At 47.4% G+C, this 21042-nt stretch overlaps 2 protein-coding genes across 8 annotated transcripts in view; both read right to left on the minus strand.

Moving 5' to 3' along the window:
* Positions 1–7837, minus strand: part of EHBP1L1 (EH domain binding protein 1 like 1) — a 61488-nt gene extending 53651 nt beyond the window's left edge. The window contains exons 1-2 of one of the 7 annotated variants that reach the window (XM_048514665.1): positions 6191–7837; positions 5115–5359 (exon numbers count right to left, since the gene is read on the minus strand). In XM_048514665.1, the coding sequence (XP_048370622.1) occupies positions 5115–5140 (26 nt within the window). In that variant the 5' untranslated portion in view covers positions 5141–5359; positions 6191–7837. Of the gene's footprint in view, positions 1–693; positions 1080–5114; positions 5367–6190 lie in introns of those variants that run through there. The other 6 variants (XM_048514660.1, XM_048514673.1, XM_048514649.1 and 3 more) reach the window with 6 other exon arrangements.
* A 3723-nt stretch (positions 7838–11560) lies between these two features.
* FAM89B (family with sequence similarity 89 member B) lies at positions 11561–19831 on the minus strand. The gene is made up of 2 exons (XM_048514694.1): positions 19022–19831; positions 11561–12975 (listed from the first exon to the last, which is right to left on the minus strand). Exons 1-2 carry the CDS (start codon positions 19280–19282, stop codon positions 12691–12693), a joined length of 546 nt encoding a protein of 181 aa, XP_048370651.1. The 5' UTR covers positions 19283–19831; the 3' UTR covers positions 11561–12690.
* Positions 19832–21042: the final 1211 nt, after the last annotated feature.

Consider the following 21042-nt stretch of genomic DNA (forward strand, 5'->3'; position numbering starts at 1 on the left):
CTTCTGATCTTAGTCAGTTCAGAAGTCAATGACCTATATTTAAAATTACTATCCCCCCCCCCTTATGTCTCTAATGAAGTACTTTCCATGTTTAGGTGCAGTAAAGCTCTGAATACCAGCAATGGAAACCAACATGGGGCGGCAGGGGAGGTCCTAGCCTTTGAGGCCTGTTTCTTGGACTCTCCCTCTGCATGGAATAAAATGCCTGAGTGGAAGACGTACTGTTAGACTTGTGGCGGAGGGAGGGTTGTCAGATCTGGATTGTGAAACTCCTGAAGATTTGGAGATGGGAGTATGCAGAGGATAGGGACCTCACTGGGTACAAGCCCATAGAGTGCACCCCCCAAAGCATACATTTTCTCCAGAGGGACTGGTTTCAGCTCGGAGATGAGCTATAATTCCCAAGTCCCACCTGGTGGCTGGCATCCCTAAGCGGTGGCCAACCTTATAGGGTGGGTGTGCAGATTTAAGTGCAGATGCACACGAGCAGCTTTGGACACTTTCGAACACGACAGAAATCATAGCAAGCGTATTATTTGCACCCAATCGCCCTTTAGGCGCCCGATTCACCAGTCCTCGTGCCCACTCCGCTTCCTGCCGCCTGGTTGCTTCGCCCCGCCCCTCGTGCCCCTGGTGCATTCACAAGTGCTCCAGTCCCCGCTCCCCGTTCGCCGGCGGTCGTGGCGCGCTCACCATTTCTTGGTGCATTCCACCACGAGCTCCTGGTAACAGGCCACGAACTGGAACTTGGCCGCCCGCTTCCCGACGCGCTGCAGCCGCTTCCAGACCGAGCTCATGATGATCCAGCCGCCTCCTGTCCCGGCGATCCGGAGGCCGGTTCGCCTTCTTCACAGCCGGCCGCCCCTGCCCCGCCTGGCCCCCATCGCTGTCTCCCAAGCGTAGGGCTGGACCCGGGACCCAGCCGCCGCCCGTCTGGGCTGCTCTCGCAGAGGAGGAAGTTGGTGCACGAAAGTTGCAGAATCCAGCCCGGGCGAGCGGGAGGGGGGGGGTCGACCTCAGCCCGCTAATGGTAAAGGCGGAACGGCTGTGGGTGTGAACGTCAAGCCGAGAAGGCGGAGCGCGGGAGGAAGGGAGCCGGAGGGAGGCGACAGCTGACAGTGGCTCTCCCCCCACCCCCCCACCCCAGTCAACATTGGAGGCAGGAGTGGAGAATGCGGGGCCTCGGCTTTACTACCTTTTAAAATATAAAATCTAGCATGAGCAAAGTGTTTCTGTTCATGCACAGAGTGTCCCTTCTCTAAGCAGACTTTTGAAAAGACGAAGCCGCTCTCTGTCTGTGTAGAGGGCTATTCTTCTGATGAAGCAGCAGCTTTTAACAATAAGCCCTGTTAAGGCAGCAGTGCCTTTGAGCACATACAAAGTTGAGAACCAACTGGGCTGAGAACCAACTGTATGGCATCTACATTGCTTCCCACCCCCATCCCCACCCCGTGCGTTTGTTTTTAAAACTGCATCTTCTAGGAAGAGGAGAAATAACGAAAACACTCAATTCATTTTCTGTTTCCTGGCTGTACATTCTCTTTCTTGGGCAGGTCGCCAGGCGGGTGGGATCCTGGCCAGTTGGCATCCTGGCTTTGCTGCCAGCCAGCCCTCAGCAATGTCTGTGTACTGAATAGTCAAGCCAGCAATGCTGCCGCATGGAGCTTTCCTGGAGGATCGAGACCAGCAGTGTGTGAGGGAATAAATGAGGAGTACTTTAGACATTTGCACACTGTGTTCCTCTCCCCCCTGCCATCTAAGAGCAGGGGATAAATATTATGTCACATTTTTGTCCTCCAAGGAAGCATACAGGATTCTACATTTGTACTCAACAACTTGTGTGCCAGAACAGTAGAGAGTGAGCCAAGGTGAATGAGGATCTGAATCCAGTTCTCCTCATCTCTGATCAACTGCAATGTTCTTGTTTTATTCAAAAGCCCCTGAAGGCTAGATGGCACTTTCCACCCTACTTTATTCTAGGTCATTTCCCCACTCACCATTTGCTGCGTGCTATTCGTGTCAAATAATGCAGGGCCTGCCGCATTCCGCACTACCTCAGCAGCGACCACACAGCGACCCCGATTCTGCCTCTCTCCTTCCTCCTTAGCGCGTGGCATTCCTGCTCCTGGATGGTCGAGCACCTTTTTGAAAACCCCACATTGAGTGCGGGGGAGTGGGGAAGCCCGGGTGGTGACTCCTGGTTTGATTTTTCTGCTGCTGCTGGTGAGGTAGAGCCATCTGTCCAATTAGGATGCGTGCAGCCTGGGTTTTTATTTTTTATTTTATTTTAAACGCTTAAAATCTACGTCTGAACGTCGTTTTGCGCGCACATGGGCATATTGTGTCTGTTCAACTTTACATGGATTCCTCGGCAAAGCGTGGAGACGTTCATTCGTCCTCTTCACAATAAAAAAATTCCCGCCCCAGCACAACGCAGCAGCCAATCAGGACAGCCCCTGAGTGGATCATGGGAAGTCCTGCGTAGCTGCTGCGCGGCTGCCGCATTCATTGGACCAAGAGGGCGGAGGCTGCGGTGGAGACCATGAACCCGTGCTCAAAAGGTTCCCCAGCAAAGGAAACCACAGCTTATGACCTCCATTTTGTAAGTGGGGAAGCGACCCTTGATACCAGGGGCCTAAAGATCTGTTGGGAACCATAAATAGGCAGCATTCTGCCCCACCACACCAATACGACCTGCCTCAAAGTTACCAATGTATGCAGCTTCTCAAAAGAACCTCCGCTACCCAATACTGTTTGTTGAAAGTTGTTTATGGAGGAGGGGTATTGTGTTCTTTATCTTCTGCTTACAGTCGTTGTGTGTCAGGATAGCCATAACATACGATCTGTGGCTCTATTTGAAATGAGTCTGCTGGGTATTTTCCTTCAGCACCTTTCAGACCCTTAAAAACTGCTCCCCCCCCTCCCCAGTCTCAGGCAGTGCCGGATTTAGAGGAAGAGGTTAGAGGAAGAGAGACCCTCGGCTATTCCACTTGTAAAGCCCCTCTCCTCCCAATCCCCACTCTTATGACAACAGGAAGCTGGGGTTCACAAAATGGGGTCCACTTCAGGGAAGTCCTAGAAAGACAAAATCTGCACAGAAATCAATGGCTCATTCTGCACATGGAAAATAATGCACTTTCAAACTGCTTTCAGTGCTCTTTGAAGCTGTGCGGAATAGCAAAATCCACTTGCAAACAATTGTGAAAGTGGTTTGAAAACGCATTATTTTGTGTGTGCGGAAGGGGCCAATGTGTCGAGTTATCAGTATTATTTTGACTACAGTATTATTATTGACTACGGTATTATTTTGACTACAGTGCATGATGACAGCATGCATAAGAAAGTTCTATGACAGTATCAAAAATATTATATACCTTGCTAGGAAGCCCCCTAGATTTTGAGACCTTAGGCTCTGGCCTGCCAAGCCTATAGGTAAATCCGGCACTGGGCTTAGCAGGACTTCTTGTCCTTGTGAGCCTGCTCTGAGGTCTCTGAATCCTCACCCTTTCCCCTTTCCCTCTCACATACTTGACTTCCAGCTCAGAGGGTATAAATAAGCACCCCGTAAACTGATCCCAAACAGGTTCCAGCATCATCCAGGGTGGATGTGTTCGTCATGGAAATTTATCACCCAAATTTAGCAACCAATTTGGATCTTCCCTAGAGATTCCCGAAAGCCAGATAGGTGGGTCCAACAAAATGATATCTGTTGTATTAATGGGTGTAAGTTATGGGCAGAAAGGTTCCGACTGGATATCAGGGGGAGAAATTTACAGTAAGAATCAAGTATCTAGGGAAGTGGTGAGCTTCCCCTCACTGGCAGTCTTTAAACAGCAGCTGAACAAACGCTTGTTGATTGGGCTGGGCAGCAGGTTGGACGATATGGCCTGTATGGCCCCTTTCAATTCTATGATTCAATGTGAAAGAATATAGCATTTCTCCAAAAATTAAGAATTATTTATGGATCCAGACTTACACCATGATTGCAGGAGTGAAAAATATGTATGCCAGTATAAAGTGCTGGAGGGTAGCCTCTGCTTACTTATTAGATGACAATGTGGCCTCTAACTTCCATTTTGGCTACTGAATTTGCATAAATTTGAGAGAAGTTACTGTTTTCCATAACATTCAGAAGAACTTTCTCATAAGCTTCACTAAAGTTAAATTCTCCTCTCTTTTGATTGGTTTTTAACAAGTAGTCAAATGTTACCCAATCCTCATATTTCCATTCCATTCAAGGAATTCAGGATTTACCTTGCTGTTTTTAACAAAAAATCCTGTGAGTTAGGGTGGTCCAAGTTACTGCTGTTGACCACACAGTGAGTTTTATGACGGAGAGAGTTTTGAACCCAAGTCTACTGAGTCCAATACAAGTGGTCCCTTTACCACTTGGTCCACCACACTGGAGTGATTTTCCTCTACTGTGTGGAACCAAAATAATTTGTAAGCGGGTATGTTTGTTTTGTACTGTGACCCAGTGTGAGCCTTTGGGAGTTTAGAAACTGATATAATTCTTAGTGTACATTGGAAATGGTAAGTTGCCACTTCAAGTCTACAAAATAGGGTAGGACACCATGCAGAATGAAGGAAGACACATTTGGTCACAATTATCCTTGCTCTGATTATATTCTGGTTGGGCTACTACAGTACATCCTATGTAGGTCTGCTTTTGAAGACTGTTCAGAATGCAACTGTTAGGCTCCTAGCAGCTACTAATTACAGGGGCCATATCTTCATCCTTTTACAATATTTTCTGGGTACAATTCAAAATGGGGGTGGTTACCCACAAAACTCTACATGGTCTGGGATCAGACTACTTGAAGGAACATCTCAATAGGTTTAAGCTTGTCCATTGAGTAAGATCATTGTCAGGCATTCTGATGTCATAAATTAGGTAAGTGAGCACCAGAGATGGGGCCATCTTGGTGGTGGCAGTTCAATTTTACAGAAGTCTGTACATTTACAAATTTTTAAGTACAAATGTAAAAGCTTTTAGGTATCAAACAGATATTTTAATCTCTCAAGTCTTTTGGGAAATCTTATTTAGTTGTCTTATTGTTTTAGAATAGTGATTCCCCCCCCCCCCCCACACACACACACACACAACATGGTACCTGCTTATGTGTTTCCTGGTAGCCATTTGCTTTTCCTTCAAAGCCAACACGCAGTCCTGATTTTGATGCTTCTGAAGAGTCTATCAGGTATCATCTTTGCAGGGAGTAGCTATTTGGATACAAATGCCACGATCACAGCAGGACACCTGGCTGAAACCTTCCTCAGAACCCTTGCCGTCAGGAAGTTCTTCCTAATATTTTGGTGGAATCTCTTCTCATGTACTTTGAATCCATTACTCCTAATCCTAGTCTCTGGAACAGCAGAAAACAGAAAAAGCAACAGAAAAAGTCATTTTTTTCCTGGTGCCCACCGCCTGTTCAAAAACTTGGGGAACCCTGTTTTACTAAGTTTCTCTTGATGTTTATTAAGTCTTTTTAAAGAGGTTTGAAAATTTTCTCAATTATAATCAGATCCTATTAACTTGTTTCCAGTTTTTATCCTGTTTTTGCTGCTGCTTTCATTTGCTATTTTTAATGTTACCTATATTTTCCAAGCTGTGGCATGTGTATGAAGTTGGGGGCTAAATATTTTTAAAGAATAAATACATCCCCATATGTCCCCCAAAGAGCCTTATGTTTAGAGACTAAACTTGCTGGTGGTCCCTAACCCCAAAATTGTCTGGCTGTAATCAACTAGGGTCAGGGCCTTCTCGACACTTGCCCCAGCCTAGTGGAACCCTCTGCCAAGCGAGATCTGGGTCCTGTGAGACTTATTACAATTCACAGGGCGTGTAAGACAGAGCTGTTCCACCAGACATATGGCTGAGGACAACAACAGTTCCATCTTGCCGGCCTCCCTTTTCCTTTTTCCCTTCCGCCCTTTCTTTTCCCATCCACGGCATGATTGAGTTGCATATTAGTGTTGCGGATGGTGCAGAGTACTCATCCCTCTTTAAGGGGCACCAGCCAGATTTTATTGGGTTTGGTTCAGGATTTTATTGAATGTTTTAAATTGATAGTTCTAACCCAGCCTGAGCCCTTTGGGGGAGGGCAACCTAAAAATCAAATAAATAAAATAGATAATTATAATACAGGTAATAATAATACATAAAATGCAAAAGCTTAGCCCTATTCACCCAAGAATGCCATGTAAATCTTCCAAGGTTTGCATTATCATCAAGCCAACAGTCTTCTATCTTGTTTGTTTTCTTATCTTCCAAGCGCATAGCATATGTTGCACGCTATCCTAACATGCCTCTTCTTTGCACACACGTGTACACTAGCTTGCTCTGAGAAACACACTGGATCCCTCACAGAGGGGAGTGGAAAAGGGGGATACCACAGTGTTCAACTTGTGTGAAGGTGACAGCTTCTGACGGTTTTGAACTAGTGTGAAAACCAAGGTCACAAAATATATACAAGAGCTTTGAAAGGAGATCCACTTGGAGAACAGCCCTCTCCTGTGCCCCACCCAGGGTAAACAGGGCCTCCCTGTGACTCAGCCTGACTAGAGCCAACTGCTCACACTGACTCAGCAGAAGAGCGCGGCTGCCCCCAGGGCCACACTTTCAGGTAGCTTTAACCCAAGTGGTGAAAGGGAGCTGCAGACGCTGTGTTTTCTGCTGAAGTTAGACAAGAACGAAACAAAGGATTTTCGTGGAAGAAAGTGCAACTGAGTAGAGCCGATGGAGCAACTTCCTAAGGGCAGAGAACAGTTCCGTTGCCAAGGAGAAAGGGTGTGGAGTTGCTTGTCGGTTTGCAGGACGAGGCTGCACAGTGTGAGTCTGTGCATGGGAGGTTGCTGCGGCCTTGGGTTTCACTTCTGCCAAAGACCCATCACAGTGATTCCCAACGTGGTGCTCATTGGTGGGTATCCTGCTGTTTATCTGTTTCTTTCACAAAGCCAAGAACAGATCCTGGTTTCCTTTTACTTCTTTGGAACAGAAGGTACTTAAAAAGAGCTCAAGAGGTATCACGTTTGTGTCATCAGAGGATATTTAGAATTGGGTACTTCCATCATAAGAGTTTGCTTGGCTTGCAACCTTCCAACATTTTGTGACTAGCACCAGCAGTCAGTGGCAGCCATTTTGTGGTAATGTCATGTTCTTAGCACACCTACTACCCCAGAAATTACATTCCAATCTACTAGGGAGCCTCTCACAGAGCTAGCAAAAACTATTGGGGAACACTTGCCGATCCTGGCAGACACCATAATAGAGGGTATCTCTGTAGGTCAGAAACAGCGCACAATTAGTTTCAGTAAATACTCAGAGGGGGGGAAAAAAGGGCTGCATACTATTACAGCCTTGAAGTAAATCAGAGATAACCAGGGGTTATATTGGTAGATCCAAAGGAGTAATCACAGGCATGTTCAGCCCAGAGTATCTGGAAAACAGTGAGAACAGCCCAGTCAAGGACAGAAGGAAAAGCATAGTTCAAAGAAGTGGTTTATAGATTAGTAGCCAACAGATAATTAGACATCTTTGGAACTTGTAATGATTGTTTTTTTTAGTATTCATTGTGATTAAAAGTAGCTAAAATGTATTAAAGCATACCTGTATCTTTTGTGGATTTGTTTGAGAATATCTGAGTATGGATAATCCTGCAGGGTGTAAGGAGCCTATGAGACAGGAATGTGAGCTTGTTTAAGCAGGACTGCTAAACGTTGTTGCAAGTGAAAAGATTCCACCTAAACATTAGGAAGAACTTCCTGACGGTAAGGGCTGTTCGACAGTGGAATGTGCTGCCTCAGAGGGTGGTGGAGTCTCCTTCTTTGGAGGTTTTTAAACAGAGGCTGGATGGCCATGGCCATCTGTCAGGATGGGGTTGGATATGATGGTCTTTGTGGTCTCTTCCAACTCTATGGCTCATTCCGCACATGCAGAATAATGTACTTTGAAACTGCTTTCAGTGCTCTTTGAAGCTGTGCAGAATGGCAAAATCCTCTTGCAAACAGTTGTGAAAGTGGTTTAAAAATGCATTATTTTGCGTGCGCGGAAGGGGCCTATGACTTTAAAATAATCATTTAAAAGAATATAAACTTGAGAACTCTGAGGGCAGCCTCTTAACTGACAGCGATCCTTGCCTTGTGTACCTACTGTTGGGGTAAGCAATATACTCAACTATTTAAAATTATTCACAAATATTATTTTAATATATGTTTAAGTTAGATATAGGTCTGTTAATAAAAGGTAAAATGGAACCAAATATTTTTTTGCTTATCATTGTGCTGGGCCCAAGATAAGCCTCATAATTGTCATGGGAGCCTTGCGGTGCCATCCTAAACCACTCTGAATCTATTGAAGTAATTAGAAAGAGGGCAATTCAACCTTAGGATGGCATTGCTAAACTGCTTAAGCGCAAACCACTGTTGTTCTTATCCTGATCTGACAGAAGTTGTCTGGAATGAGCCTACTGGGTTCCTGCCAGCTCTTCAGATGAGCCTATTGTGAAGAGTTGCGATTCAGAATAGCCTCTTCTCCCTTTTGAGTACACAAAGGAACCTTCCTGCTTACAGGCTGCCAAATATTGTAAGAAGACATGTGGTGAACAATAGCCACATGTGCTTTCCTCAAGACTTGTTTTTCCCCTTCCCCCTCCTGAAGTACTATAATTCAGTAGTTAGATCACAAGCTCTGCATGCGGATAGCCCCAGGTCCAAGCCTTGTTCTCTGGTTAGAGGGCTCTGCCAGTCAAAACAGACAAAACTGGGGTGTTGAATGACTTAAAAAAGCCAGGTAGGCTGTGTTATCATCTGATGACAGCCATTGTGAATGGTTTCACATAGAAAAGGCATAGATAATATTTTGTGGCTCTTTATCTTCACATTTAATAATGCCCCTACCCCATGGGTATGTCTGCTGATCATTTACCCCACTGCTTTTCAAGTGATAAACTTTGGAAGATTAGCTGGCTTAGAAATTAGATCAAACAAGATCCTGAAATCAGACCGCCCTTCAGATTTTCCTGAAGTGGGGCCTTGCGCTGCACTACTATGGGAGCCCAGCCACTTCTAACATCAGTGGTAGCGCCGGCAGCTGTTTTGCAACTGCTAGTCTAAAGGAATATTCCAGTTTTCAAATGTAAACAAATCAAATCAGACGCAGAGAAATATGGAACCAGGTGGAAGCTTTTACCGACAGGCTGTCTCATGGTGCAGAGGTGGACAGAGAGCTAGGAAAATATTTCTGCATTCTAGGAGGGTGCCAATGTCTAGACAGCTGGCATAGATGCACAGAAACTCTTGCGCAGGGTAGGTTTGGGAGTCCTGTGCTCATTCCAACACAACGAAGTTTCATGAAATTCCTGTGAATATTAATTTGAAAAGGGTTGTTTTGTCTAGGCTCTGATCTTTCCTTCCTCTGCAACCAGCTTTCATGTATAGACAGATGAATGCGATTTCAGCTGTCTTGGCTAGGGAGGTGTGTGGCTGTGTATGTGTAGTATGAAGGACTGGTGGACGAGAGGATGTTGCTGGTATTGTGGCTGCATTAAGAATTGGAGGAAGCAGGAACCCGGGGAAGCCGTATTGTTGGTTGAATTTGAATACCAGACAGAATCTGGCAGCCTTGCAAACAGGAAACGAAACAATCACCGCCTCTAACTTGAGAAGGAGGAATCCTGGTCACCCAGGGGGTGGTGGAAGAATGGCATTAAATTGGCTTGGAGATGATGGGGGACTGTGGGGTGGGGGACAGGGCTTGAATCCAGCCAGGCCTCCTTTACGCTTAACAGTTTGAGAAGTTTTCTTTTGTGGTTATTTTTCACTGCTTTCTTTGCAAACGCAGTCTCCAAGATTGGGCATGGGGAGGTGGGGTGAAACGTTAATCCTTTCCGTCTGTGCTATTTTTTCGCTACAAAGATCTCCCCGGCTGTTTCTGTCCTCCCTGGGGAAAAGATATGGCTACCTGCAGTTCTGGAGTGGCTTATTCCAGTGGGAGAAAACAAGAAGGATTAAAGCCCCCCCCCCCCCAATTCATGCCATATCTCCTCAAAAAAGAAATTTAAGCACCTACATTTGCTATATGTCTGTCTGTAGGAAGAGAAACGAAGAGCCTAATTCCACTTGTGAAGTCCACAAGCAATAGTGAACCCCCCCCCCCCCCCGGGAACTCAATACTCAGGCACCTGGGACCCATCTAGATGAGGCCCTGAGTGCCTGAGGAGAAAAGGCTTATGTCCCCTCCCAACCTGCCCCCAGCCCCCAGCCATACCATTGTCCCCACCTCAAACAGCTCATGAGGGGAAGGGCTGATATTTGCCTTCTTGTGGGAGACCATGTGTGCTGATGTAGTTCATGAAGGTCATATAGCGCACCCCAACACCATTTGTGGTGGAAAAATGGTGTGTAGCGGGTGAGGTAAAATTGCTTGTCCTCAAACACTATGGCTCTGGCCTGATCCAAACTGACCCTCTCCCCTCCTTGGAAGAACTCTATAATTCCCGAAGCCTAAAAAAAGCCTAAAATATTCTGAGAGACCCGTCTCATCCAGCACACTCTCTTTTTGAACTGTTACCATCTGGCAGACGATACAGGTCTATCAAAACTAGGACAAAGAGGCTTAGAGACAGCTTCTACTCTAGAGCTGTGGCTATGCTGAACTCCGTGGCTTCATGTTGATGTGTTTGGGGCTGTGTAGGGATGGGTGGAGGAAGGGGAAAGTGAGGATGGGGTATGAGTCTGAAATTGTGTGCATTGAGGAATGCTGCTGTAAATTTCGTTGTGCATGCACAATGACAATAAAATGCTTATGCTTGAGTTCTGGGCAGGAAACTTGAAAACGATCCTTATGGTGAACCCAGACTGAAGACCATGTACTGTTAAATCAGGAATCCACTTTGAATGTCAGTGAGAAGGGTAGCCTTTAAATTTGGGGGGGGGGGTGTTAGAGAGGATCTACAGAGGGCTTTTTGAGAATGGGTGAAGGTAGTGAGAGCAGTAGGAAAGAAGCCAGACGAGAGGGATAGGCTGGATGAGGTAAATCATGTAGTCAGTTCTCCAAGTGTGTGTAGGGAGATAGACAGAAAGGAATATGGGAAGAAAGAAAACTGGAAAGGAGAGAGAAAGAGTGGGAGAGACAGGTAGGAATATCAGAGTGGCTAATTTCCATGTCATCTTGAGCAGAAAGTGAGGACGGGGGAGCCAGTAGGGCAGGCTTTAGCACAGTATGAAAGATGGAGAAAAGGGTCCTACATCTGCTGTAAATTGGGGGGTTCATTAGTATTTCTTTGCCAGAGGAAGAAGAGAGAATGAATTTGTGGTGGATGAAAGCAGACAGCTCTTTTGTTCCTCTCCAGAGGTGTTCAGATGTGGGAGATGATAGAGAGATCAAGTGGTCTGGTCTGGGGATGAGAAGGGTTAATACCTAGCGGAGCATTCTTCTGAAACTCAAACCTTTGCCAATTTAGCTAGCACTCCTGCTTTACATCTTCCTTTAGACACACTTAATCCTCCTTCAGAACAACATTATCTCTGCTCCTAGGAATGAAACATAACCAGACCTTGGTTTGTTAAGAGGCTGGGGCATTTTATTCCCGAGATTCCCACTGGCAAAATGCCCCATCACAACCAATATATTAAGTTAGGCATTTAAGGTTTGTACCCAGTTACAAATAGGAGGGAGAGAACAGGAAGGGTTTCCCCTCTCCCAATCTCAAACCTCATATTTTGAGGCTTGAAAATAATAATAATAATAATGTATTGTCGAAGGCTTAAGTTCACGTATAGTTAAATATTTTAAAAGAGGCCACTTTTGGGAAATGTGGCCGAGGCACTAATAATTAATCCAGCCAATGCAACTCTGCCTAGAAAAATCTAGCAAATAAGCTTCGTGCACAGCAATTCCTATCCGGTACACTGTCCCTGGATGTTTCCAGCAGAAGGGACAGGAGAGAAGGAAAGGGGAAATGAGCTCAGGCTCTCCAAAGCTGAGGGAATAGGTTGGGGGAACAAACAGGGAGCAAGCTAATCAGGGTTGGTAGAGAGGGATTCTGAGCTGCCCCAGCCTCATCAATAAAAGGACCTGAAGGAATCGGGACAACCTGTGAGAAGATGGAGCATAGCAATGTGAGATCCATTCCTCATAAACAAGCAGGGAGCCAGAGTCATGGCCAGATCGGCCAAAATTGTTTCCTCAAATATATTAGCTTCCCAGTTACCAGGAGAGGTTCATGCATACCCAGGGCACATCCTCCAACTTTCAAGGAAGCAGGGGACAGCCAACTCCGCCCCACCCTAAAAAAATGATAAGACAAAGAAATCTGTCTGCTAGTGTTTTCAGAATGCTAAGTTAGGACTCCTTCTACAGCTGTTCAGTTTTCCTTGCCCCCTAGCTAGCCTATTGACACTCTAGGCAATTATCTATGCCCTGGGGGACAGGTCATACTGGACTCACTTTCTTTCACAAAAGAATTACCAGTGAAATCCCATGGGATCTATCCAGTGGTAATAAAACACTAAACTAATGCTTGTTAAGTGCAAATCCTACAGCTGTGTTCAGGGACAGTTTCCAAACCTGTCACAATTTGCCTGTGTTTACATGCCTTGTTCCCCAACCCTACCAAAAAAAAAATCCTAATATGTTGTCAGAGTTTCTCCCACGTCACAGGGAAAGGCAATTTCGTGGCAGAGGCCCGTTCAGATGGTGATATGGAAGGAGTCCTGCAGCCACTGGTCCCGAGAGTTCTGGGGCTGCAGAAGATGGAGTCGCTGCCCCAAGGCATTCTCCTTATGCCCATCTGGGCTGGACATATCCACCTCGAAGTCTTCCTCCTCATCTGAGAAGCCGTTTTCAGCAGCCAGACTGCCCTCCGAATGCAGCGAGGATGACATATCCTGAAAGAGACCTTTGTACTCCTGAATCGACTCGTACAAGGACCACAGCTGACACAAAAGGGACATGTCCAGTTGCCGGAGTCCCACCTGCCAAAAGCACAAGAGCAAAGACTGGATCAATAACCACCACCTCCCCCAAGGCTTTCTCAAGCCAGCCCCCCTCAACTGCTTTGCCCTGTAAAGCACCACCGACACCATGGCTCCCCCCAAACCAGGGGTAGGGAACCTTTAACACTCAAAGGGCCATTTGGACCCATTTTCCATGGGAAAAGAAAACACTTGGAGCCGCAAATAATTTTTGACATTTAAAATAAAGATAACACTGTATATATTGGGTTTTTTAACCTTTTACTCCGCTCATTCTGAGAAGCGCATGGATGCGTCCGCCCTGCTGCCTGCAGGAATTTATGGAGCAAGAGATGGAGTTGCCAGTGGTTCGGCTCGTGGAGTCAGCCCTTGATGCAAGGAACCTGCAGAAGAGCCGCACTGAAGCTCGGTCGAGTACAGGGTTCCCTACCCCTGCCCCAAACCAACTTCAGCGACTGGCGAATGAAGACCCACAGGGATATCAGAGCAAAGGTTTTCTTGGCTTGGGTGCTACAAAACCCCCTGTGTGTTGCAGAGTATTCTGGGGAGATTGTCTAGGGTGGCTACATCTTTGGGCGCTCCCTAGTCAATTGTGCTGGACCTTACTGGCACCCCATTACAGTCAACCTGACAGACTGACAAGGGCTGGACGTTTCCCTGGCTTTAAATAAGAACTTGGAGACCCAGTGCCAAATTCTGTGCTTTTGTGGAACAGCAGGAGGCCCATTGCCCTGAGTATTCTGTCAACTCTCAGGAAGCTGGGAACAGCCAACTTTTGATCATGTGGATTGCCCAGCAGGGGTTATCTGGGAGAATAAAGGACTGGGTGAACCTTTGACTTGATCCAGCTAATCAATTGCTATGGCGTGTGAAGCAGCAGAAACTACCGTTTCAGATCAACTGACCGAGGAGGCCATTTATGCAAACATCTGCAGTGCCAAGCTGAGGGCAGGCAGGGCACATAAAAAGATGCTCTCTGAGGGTATTCCCCCCAGAAGCTCCAGTTTGGCTCAATTCCTACAACGCAGTGTTCCCACCCCAGGTCTTCATGCGAAAGGTGTGTTAAAACAACAGACACCCACGCAAAGGGGCAAAGGAGCAGGCAAGGTGACCCCCTCACCTTCATCCATGGTGTGAAAAGTGGCAGAGTTCACATACTCACCAAGGAACAATTAAGACTATTTAACAAGAAACCTGTCAGCAAACTGGACATCCCAGGCTGAAGGGAGGGGGGGTGCGTGCTTGCGTGCGTGCGTGCGTGCGTGTGTACACACACTTTGAGGGCTGTGCTGATTTTTTATTCTCAGGAAAAAAATTAACATAGTGGAACATTCCAAAATGTGATCTTCCTTCTGCAGTCTGCACAATCTATTCTACCATTTCAGCATCCTACCACCCTCATTCTCCTGTGTGCGTGAACAAGGTCCCGGCTTTTTGCAAGGGGTAGCTCTTGGGCCCGGTTTGGGCACAAACAACCCCAAAGGACAGAGTGGGGCTTTCCGCGCGCACTTTTCAAAAGGGAGTGGAAGTTGCGAAGCTTTGGTTCCCTTCAATGGGGGTTTATTCCCCTGGCTGTCCGCGACTTTGCTTAACTTCCCTTGGCCAGCCCCTGGAACTGAGCTAAGTGGAAGTGGGATCATCTTTGGTTACCTGTTTTCGGCTCCTCAATCGTGATTGGCGAAAACTTTAGTAATTGTTACGGCGGGAAGCGGGAAGCGCTCTCTTTGAGGTTTTTTTTTTACGGATTTCCGTGCGTCACAGCTACGTAGCATTGGACGCTGCTGAACTACCTTCCGTAGCAGAGTCGAAGCTCACGGGCTTTTGGCGCCAAAATTTTTCCAGATTTAATGAAGGTCGCTTTTGAAACGATCTCAAGCGTATCGTATGGGGCTTCGAAACGGAGGTAAGGAAACTGTATTCAAAAAGCCGCGCTCTCTGCCCGTCCACGATTCTCCGTTCTGGGCGCATACCGGAAGCGAAGAGTGGCCTCCTGATTGGTTAGGCGAGTGGACCGTCGGTGTCGTTTCGATGCGTCCGCGAGATTTGAAGCTTGAAGCCGATATTATTTCGACCTTGTTCTACCAGCGAAGTCGCCGGGAATTCCATAACCGCGACAGGGATGTCGCTGAGTTCGAGCAGGGGAACAGAGGAACAAGACAGCGTCCCGAACTTCCGGTTGTAGTGCGGATACACTGAGTTGAACCTGAGTAGAAACCGGTACAACACAGTAAGTGCGGAAAGCCCCAGTGTGGATTTCTTCAGCTGATAAAATAGCTCTGCACAGCTCAGACCAGAAAAAATAGGCCTGTTTTCAAGATACCACAAGACTGCATGAGTTGTTTCCCCTCTGCGCAGCTGTTTGGTGGTTGCAGGATTAAAATGGGGCTGGCCAAATGCCCCTTGCTGGAGAAGCAGCGCTGCCTTTTTGGGAAACGATACTGTGCATCTCTCCTGCCCCCTGCTGGAGAAACACTTCACACATCCTTTGAGGCTGGTAATGTCCTTCAGGTGCCCCAGCACAGATAGATTCAAATATAAGGAAGCTATTCAATCCCATAATGCTTTCAATTTACAATGAGGGTTTATTATATCTGTTGGTTTTGCTCTTACAATCATCCTGTGGCGATGACTGTCCAAATCTACAGAAAAGAAAAACAGAGAGTATCCCAAAGTCACACAGCACATCTATGAAGACCTTAATCTCCAAGATGCGTTCTCAGGAGCTCTTGCCACTGCTCCATATTCCATGAAGTGTTTTCACCTACTTGCTTATAATCAACATGTCATCCTGAAATAAGTATACCAATAAAAATTCATCACAGCTGTATTAGTCCAGGAAATTCACCACTGGTGACTAGCAACAGACCCCACGCAAACAGATGGTGACTTATAGCCCTTGATCAAACAATCAGTCGAGGAATCATTTTGGTGACAGAAGACTCCTGCAACAAATTCTGCTGTCTGTATTTTTGTCATACCTAATAGAAACTAGTCAAAGCTTAAGGAGGCTCTGCCTGTAGATTAACTGTGCTTTGCTCTTTGGAAAGAAGAACCTTCTGTCTTGAGGGCGAGTAAAAAAAAGTTATAACATGAATGCTAATTCAGACTTCTACACTGTGACTCTTTTGTGCTGCGCTGCTGCTGAAGAAATTCTGTTTCTCCACTGTCAGCTACAAGCAGAATTGAAACTGGTGTTCCACGTCACACTTAATACAATGCTTGAAACCCCAGAAAAATCCAGCAATGTCCCTCACCACTGTTAATATCCTACCACAGGTTTTATGGTGCACAAGCATTATTAGTATTTGCTGCTAATAATTATTTTACTGTTAAAATGCATTATTCTTAATAGCTACTTGTTAATAGGTTGTTTTAAATTTTTGTTTTGTTTCATATGTTTCTTGAAATTTTATTGTGGTTTTTGCAAGCCATCGTGGAAACAGATTACAGAAAAGTGGGATTTAAATATTTTAATTAATTAATTAATCTAGATACAAGTTCAGCAGCTCCTTAGAGTTCAACAAGCTTTCAAGATTCAAAGCTCCCTTGCCAAGTAGCCTGGAGAAAAACATCCTGTCCTTTAAGAGAGGCTTAACTTGTGAAGCTTTTTATGGCATGGAAGTAAATAACATCACCTGTAAACAACATCACATTAAGCCTCTATTAAAGGGAGAGATAGGGGGACCACTTTAAACTTGGTAATCCTGAATGTGGGAGAGGCCTAAAAATGACCATTCCTAGCCACCAAGTGTCCAAAGCCACTTTGACTATGATCTTTCCCAAAAGTTAGTGCCAAACTATCTTTTGGGGAAGGTCATAGCAAAGGAGGCGAAAACACAGAAACATGACAAATAGAGGACAACTTCATACAGATGCTCCCCAAAACAGAGCTGCAGAATGGAAAGCAGAGCAAAGCATCCTTGCAGAAACAACTCGTAAGATTTTTTTTAAAAAACCTATAATCCCAGAACACATGGGTTTTAAAAATATGCATTTTCTGAGAGATGACAATGTTTTCAAAACAGTGTTTAAAAACGCTGACATATGTACTGTACAAAAGCTCACAGAGTACATGCTTCAGTTTCCTCTTTTAAAATAACATAAATGGGGCGCATCATGCTGAACTCTAGCTGCTCTGGAGTAATTATAGAAGTTCTATAAATTATAGGAGTTCCCCTATAAAAATCAATATGATCATTTACATCAACTCAGTATGCTCTCAGGATACTTAGTAATACATATGTGGGCTGACCATGAATCCACAGTACCAGCTATAAGGAATGCTCAAATGTGGAGAAATGCGTTTCATCTCTGAGAAAAATGGTTGTTATGGGACAGAACAGCCCTGTCTCTTCACTGAACTACAACTCCCAGAGTTCCCTTGGCTCACAACTGTGACAGAAAAAAAGAGGCATGTATATTACATGAATTTGTGTGGACACAATGTAACTTATCATTACTTAGCTACCACAATAGGATTTTTGCAAGGAAATATATAGTACAGTATAGTACACTGCCAGCCACCCTGTCATCTTCTTGATCACAGGGAATTATCCTTGGTTTGGAATATTCCCATTCTACAGAATTAGATGGTTGTAGTAGTGCACTGCCGACCCAGCAGTGCCGTAGTAGAACGTTGGGACGCCAACGGACCTGCGGCCTTGCCGGTCGCATCGCACCCCCACTCCTCATCCCCCCAAGAGTCACGGGTCATGAACTGTCTGACTCAATCACCGGGCGCAGGGACAATGGTCTTGCCCCCAGGTGAGGATTAGGCTCAGACGCGTACGCTCCTCTCCGCACGTAGCCAGATGAGATCATGCATCACATGATGATCTCCCGACCTCCCGCTCTCCCGGAACTCCCCCCGGTCCTCCCTCCTACACGCCCCCAATAGGATAACAATAAAAGGTGCCAGGAACCGGCAGACGGGAGACTCGCTAGGAACACGGACCTCCGGTCTCCCGCTGCTGGCGATCTCCACCAGATGTTATCTCCGCGTCTCGTCTCGTTCTTACGCTGACCGCGTGGGTCGACTACAGATGGTCCCAACTCCATATACCCCTGGGACTGTCTACTACCAAGGAGAACTTTCACAAAGTTTCCTACATCTTGTACACTTTCACAATTCTCCATGAAGCATCTCTGAATTCACAGCACTTTTAGGATCTCTTGTTCCAAAATATTTGATATGGGTCAAAAGTGTATTCTCCAGGGGATGTACACACAATCACTGGGATATTTTAAAGTATACAGTATATTCTTGACATGAGAACAGCTTTATTGTGACTACTGCACATTCTGTGTGCATATCTATGTGGCTTCATTTGCCTAAATGTACTCTGCTTTGGTCAGTCCCCATCTATGCACCAAGGTGTGTGTTTGTTTTTTGCAAACTCAAGAGGATGCTGAATTCTGTGCCCAAGAAGAATCTATGTTTATGCAGTGCAATTGCATACATTATCTAGATATTTATATCCTGCTTTTCTCCCTGAAGAGGACCCAAACCAGCTTACAACATCATTCTCCCTTCCTCCATTTTATCCTCAAAACAACCACCATGTGAGGTAGGTTCGGGCAAGAGATACCTGGCTGCGTTTTCATGGCAGAGGTGGGTCTAAACCTGAATCTCCAGTCTAGCCTGACCTTCCAACCACAACACCATGCTGGAAAATGATTCTTGACTCTTGCATCCCTCACCGAGAAGGAGCCAGGGCAGCCCTTGGGAAGACCATCTGCAATGCACCACATCTGGAAGGCATTCAAGTCCAACATGGGCATGCAGGTGGATCCTTCTGCTTTCCTACACTTGCCTGCCTGTGGGTATTCTCTTTGCATTTAAAGCCCATCCAGGGGAGTCCAACTGTTGTGCCCCAGATGATTATGGACTGCGATTCCCATCAGCCCCTGCCAACATGGCCAATTGCCATGCTGGCAGGGACTGATGGGAATCGTAGTCCATGAACGTAGTCCACCAGAGTTGGACACCCCTGGATGGTGGGGAGAGGAAGAGAAAGAAGGAAGGGAAGCGGGGTGTCCTCCTCACCATCTCCTTGCGCAGCACGGCCAGGGCTGAGTCGAGGTTGGCCGGTTTGCTCCGGAGCAGCCGCTTCTCCGACGAGGCCTGGGACTTGCTGAGGTCGTCCTGGATGCGCGTCTTCTTGCTGTACACTTTCTCGATCTCCCGCCAGGATCCCCCGCTCGAGTTGAGGATCCCGCTGAGCCCTTTGGGCAGCGGCGGGAGCCCCTCGATGGCGCAGACGTTCCCTGCCAGGCTGTCTTGCGAGGCCTGCGGCAGGCAGTTCATGACGGCCCGGGAAGGCGCTTAAGGCAGCAGCGGGCAACAGCGGAGGGGCCTCCAGAGCCGGTCGCTCGCAGCAGCCATATATGGAGCAGCAGCTAACGGGCCCAGGATCGGAGAGGTCCCGCGGCTTGGCCTGCCTGCCTGCCCCGGCGCCACGTTGGGAGACCCCCGTCGGTCCCGGCTCAGGCAGCGCGCCCTCTGCGCCGTCCGCGGAGCAATGCGCGGGGCTTTTCCGTCCGGGGCCGAACCCTCGCGGATCCCACCCTCGTGCCGGATCTGGAGCCACCTCCGGTCCGCTCGCCCCTGCCTACCCTCCCCAGGCCGGCGCTGGCTCCTCGGAAGCCACCGGGCTGCTGCTGGTGCTGCTGCTGCTGGGCCTCCGCCTCCGCCGCGCTCCCGCCGGCCTTCCCATCGACGCCTGGTCCGGGGGACGGAGGGGAGCCAGGCCGGAAAGCGGCCCCGTGGAGGCGGAGAGGCGCTGAGGCCGAGCACGGCCGCTCTGCTCCGCTCCGCTCCGGGCCCCCGGGCGCCCCTCGCCTTTGTTCTCGCGGCGGCGGCGGCGGCCACACCCGCTGCGCCCCTGCCTGCCTTCGCCTCCCCTGAGCGACTTAAAGGGGCGACAGCCGCAGCCGACGGGACGGGAGGGTCCGGCCTGGGCAGAGCAGGAGCTGTCCTCCCCAGACCCCAGTCTGGCAGGCCAGGAGAGGAACGGCCCCCGGGGCATGTGCAGAGTGCTTTGAAGCATCAACTGTTCATCCAGAGCCACGCTTCGTGCAGACTGGCGTCTCCGAGTCTGGAGATAGTTTCAGAGCGCAGCCGTGTTAGTTTGTCTGTAGCAGAAACCGTTAAGATTTGAGTCCAGCATGTGCAACTGCATTCAAATGTGAGTCTAGAGCAGTAATTCTCAACCTTCCTAATGCCGCTACCCTTTAATACAGTTCCTCCTGTTGTGGTGACCCCAACCCTAACATTTATCCATTTTACAGATGGAGAACACAGATGCAGAGACTCTTAGGCGACCCCTGCGAAAGGGTCTCACCCCCAAAGGGGTCCCGAGAATGACTCCTTGGCCAAACATGGCCAGTCCCCAGAGGGATCACTTTGGGAAGAATTTGTGGTCTGCTTGGATGGATATATAAGCAGGTGGAACTCACTGCCACCTGGCCTTGACACAAGTCAGGGGGAAAGAGTGTGCCTCCAGGCTTCAGCAAACACATTTCTGCTAAAGGAAGCCAAGGAGGTCAACATGAAAGATTAGCATACGGTACATGCACTCATGAATTAGGAAGAGGCCAGGGCTGGGGCACTCAGTTCCATTCAAGTAGACACACTTTGATCTTTTTGGTCACATTGCAACAATAGTGGCTGATGAAATTAGACAAATATTCCTGCAGTGTGTGTAAGGAGGGCAGGAATTTCCAGTTACCCCCATAGCAATTCTAAAAGCCAAGGATTGTGCATGTGCGTGTGTAAATGTGTAGTAGTTGCAATTGAAGAAATAGCCACCTGATGTGAACGAGAGTGTAGAATAGAATGTACTCCCACAGTAGGTTTCATTTGGTGCAAAACCGTAGTGCTTACCCTGCATGACTCTAGACCAGGGGTCCCCAAACTACGGCCCGGGGGCCAAATGTGGCCCCCTGAAGGCATTTATCCGGCCCGCCAGGCATGGCGGCGATGGCTCCATTCATGTGCAGTGGGGGCTCGAGGGAGAGGAGGAACCGGCCCCAATGGCTGTTGATTGCAATTACATGATGGCACCC

Source organism: Sphaerodactylus townsendi, linkage group LG01 (genome assembly GCF_021028975.2).
Source record: "Sphaerodactylus townsendi isolate TG3544 linkage group LG01, MPM_Stown_v2.3, whole genome shotgun sequence".
Classification (NCBI taxonomy): Eukaryota; Metazoa; Chordata; class Lepidosauria; order Squamata; family Sphaerodactylidae; genus Sphaerodactylus; species Sphaerodactylus townsendi.

Bases quoted from the DNA above. Each gene is read 5' to 3' on its own strand.
- FAM89B (XM_048514694.1), bottom strand. From the start codon at position 19,282: ATGAACTGCCTGCCGCAGGCCTCGCAAGACAGCCTGGCAGGGAACGTC. The intron at 12,976-19,021 runs GTGAGGAGGACA...TGCTTTTGGCAG, and splicing joins CCGTGCTGCGCAAGGAGATG to GTGGGACTCCGGCAACTGGA.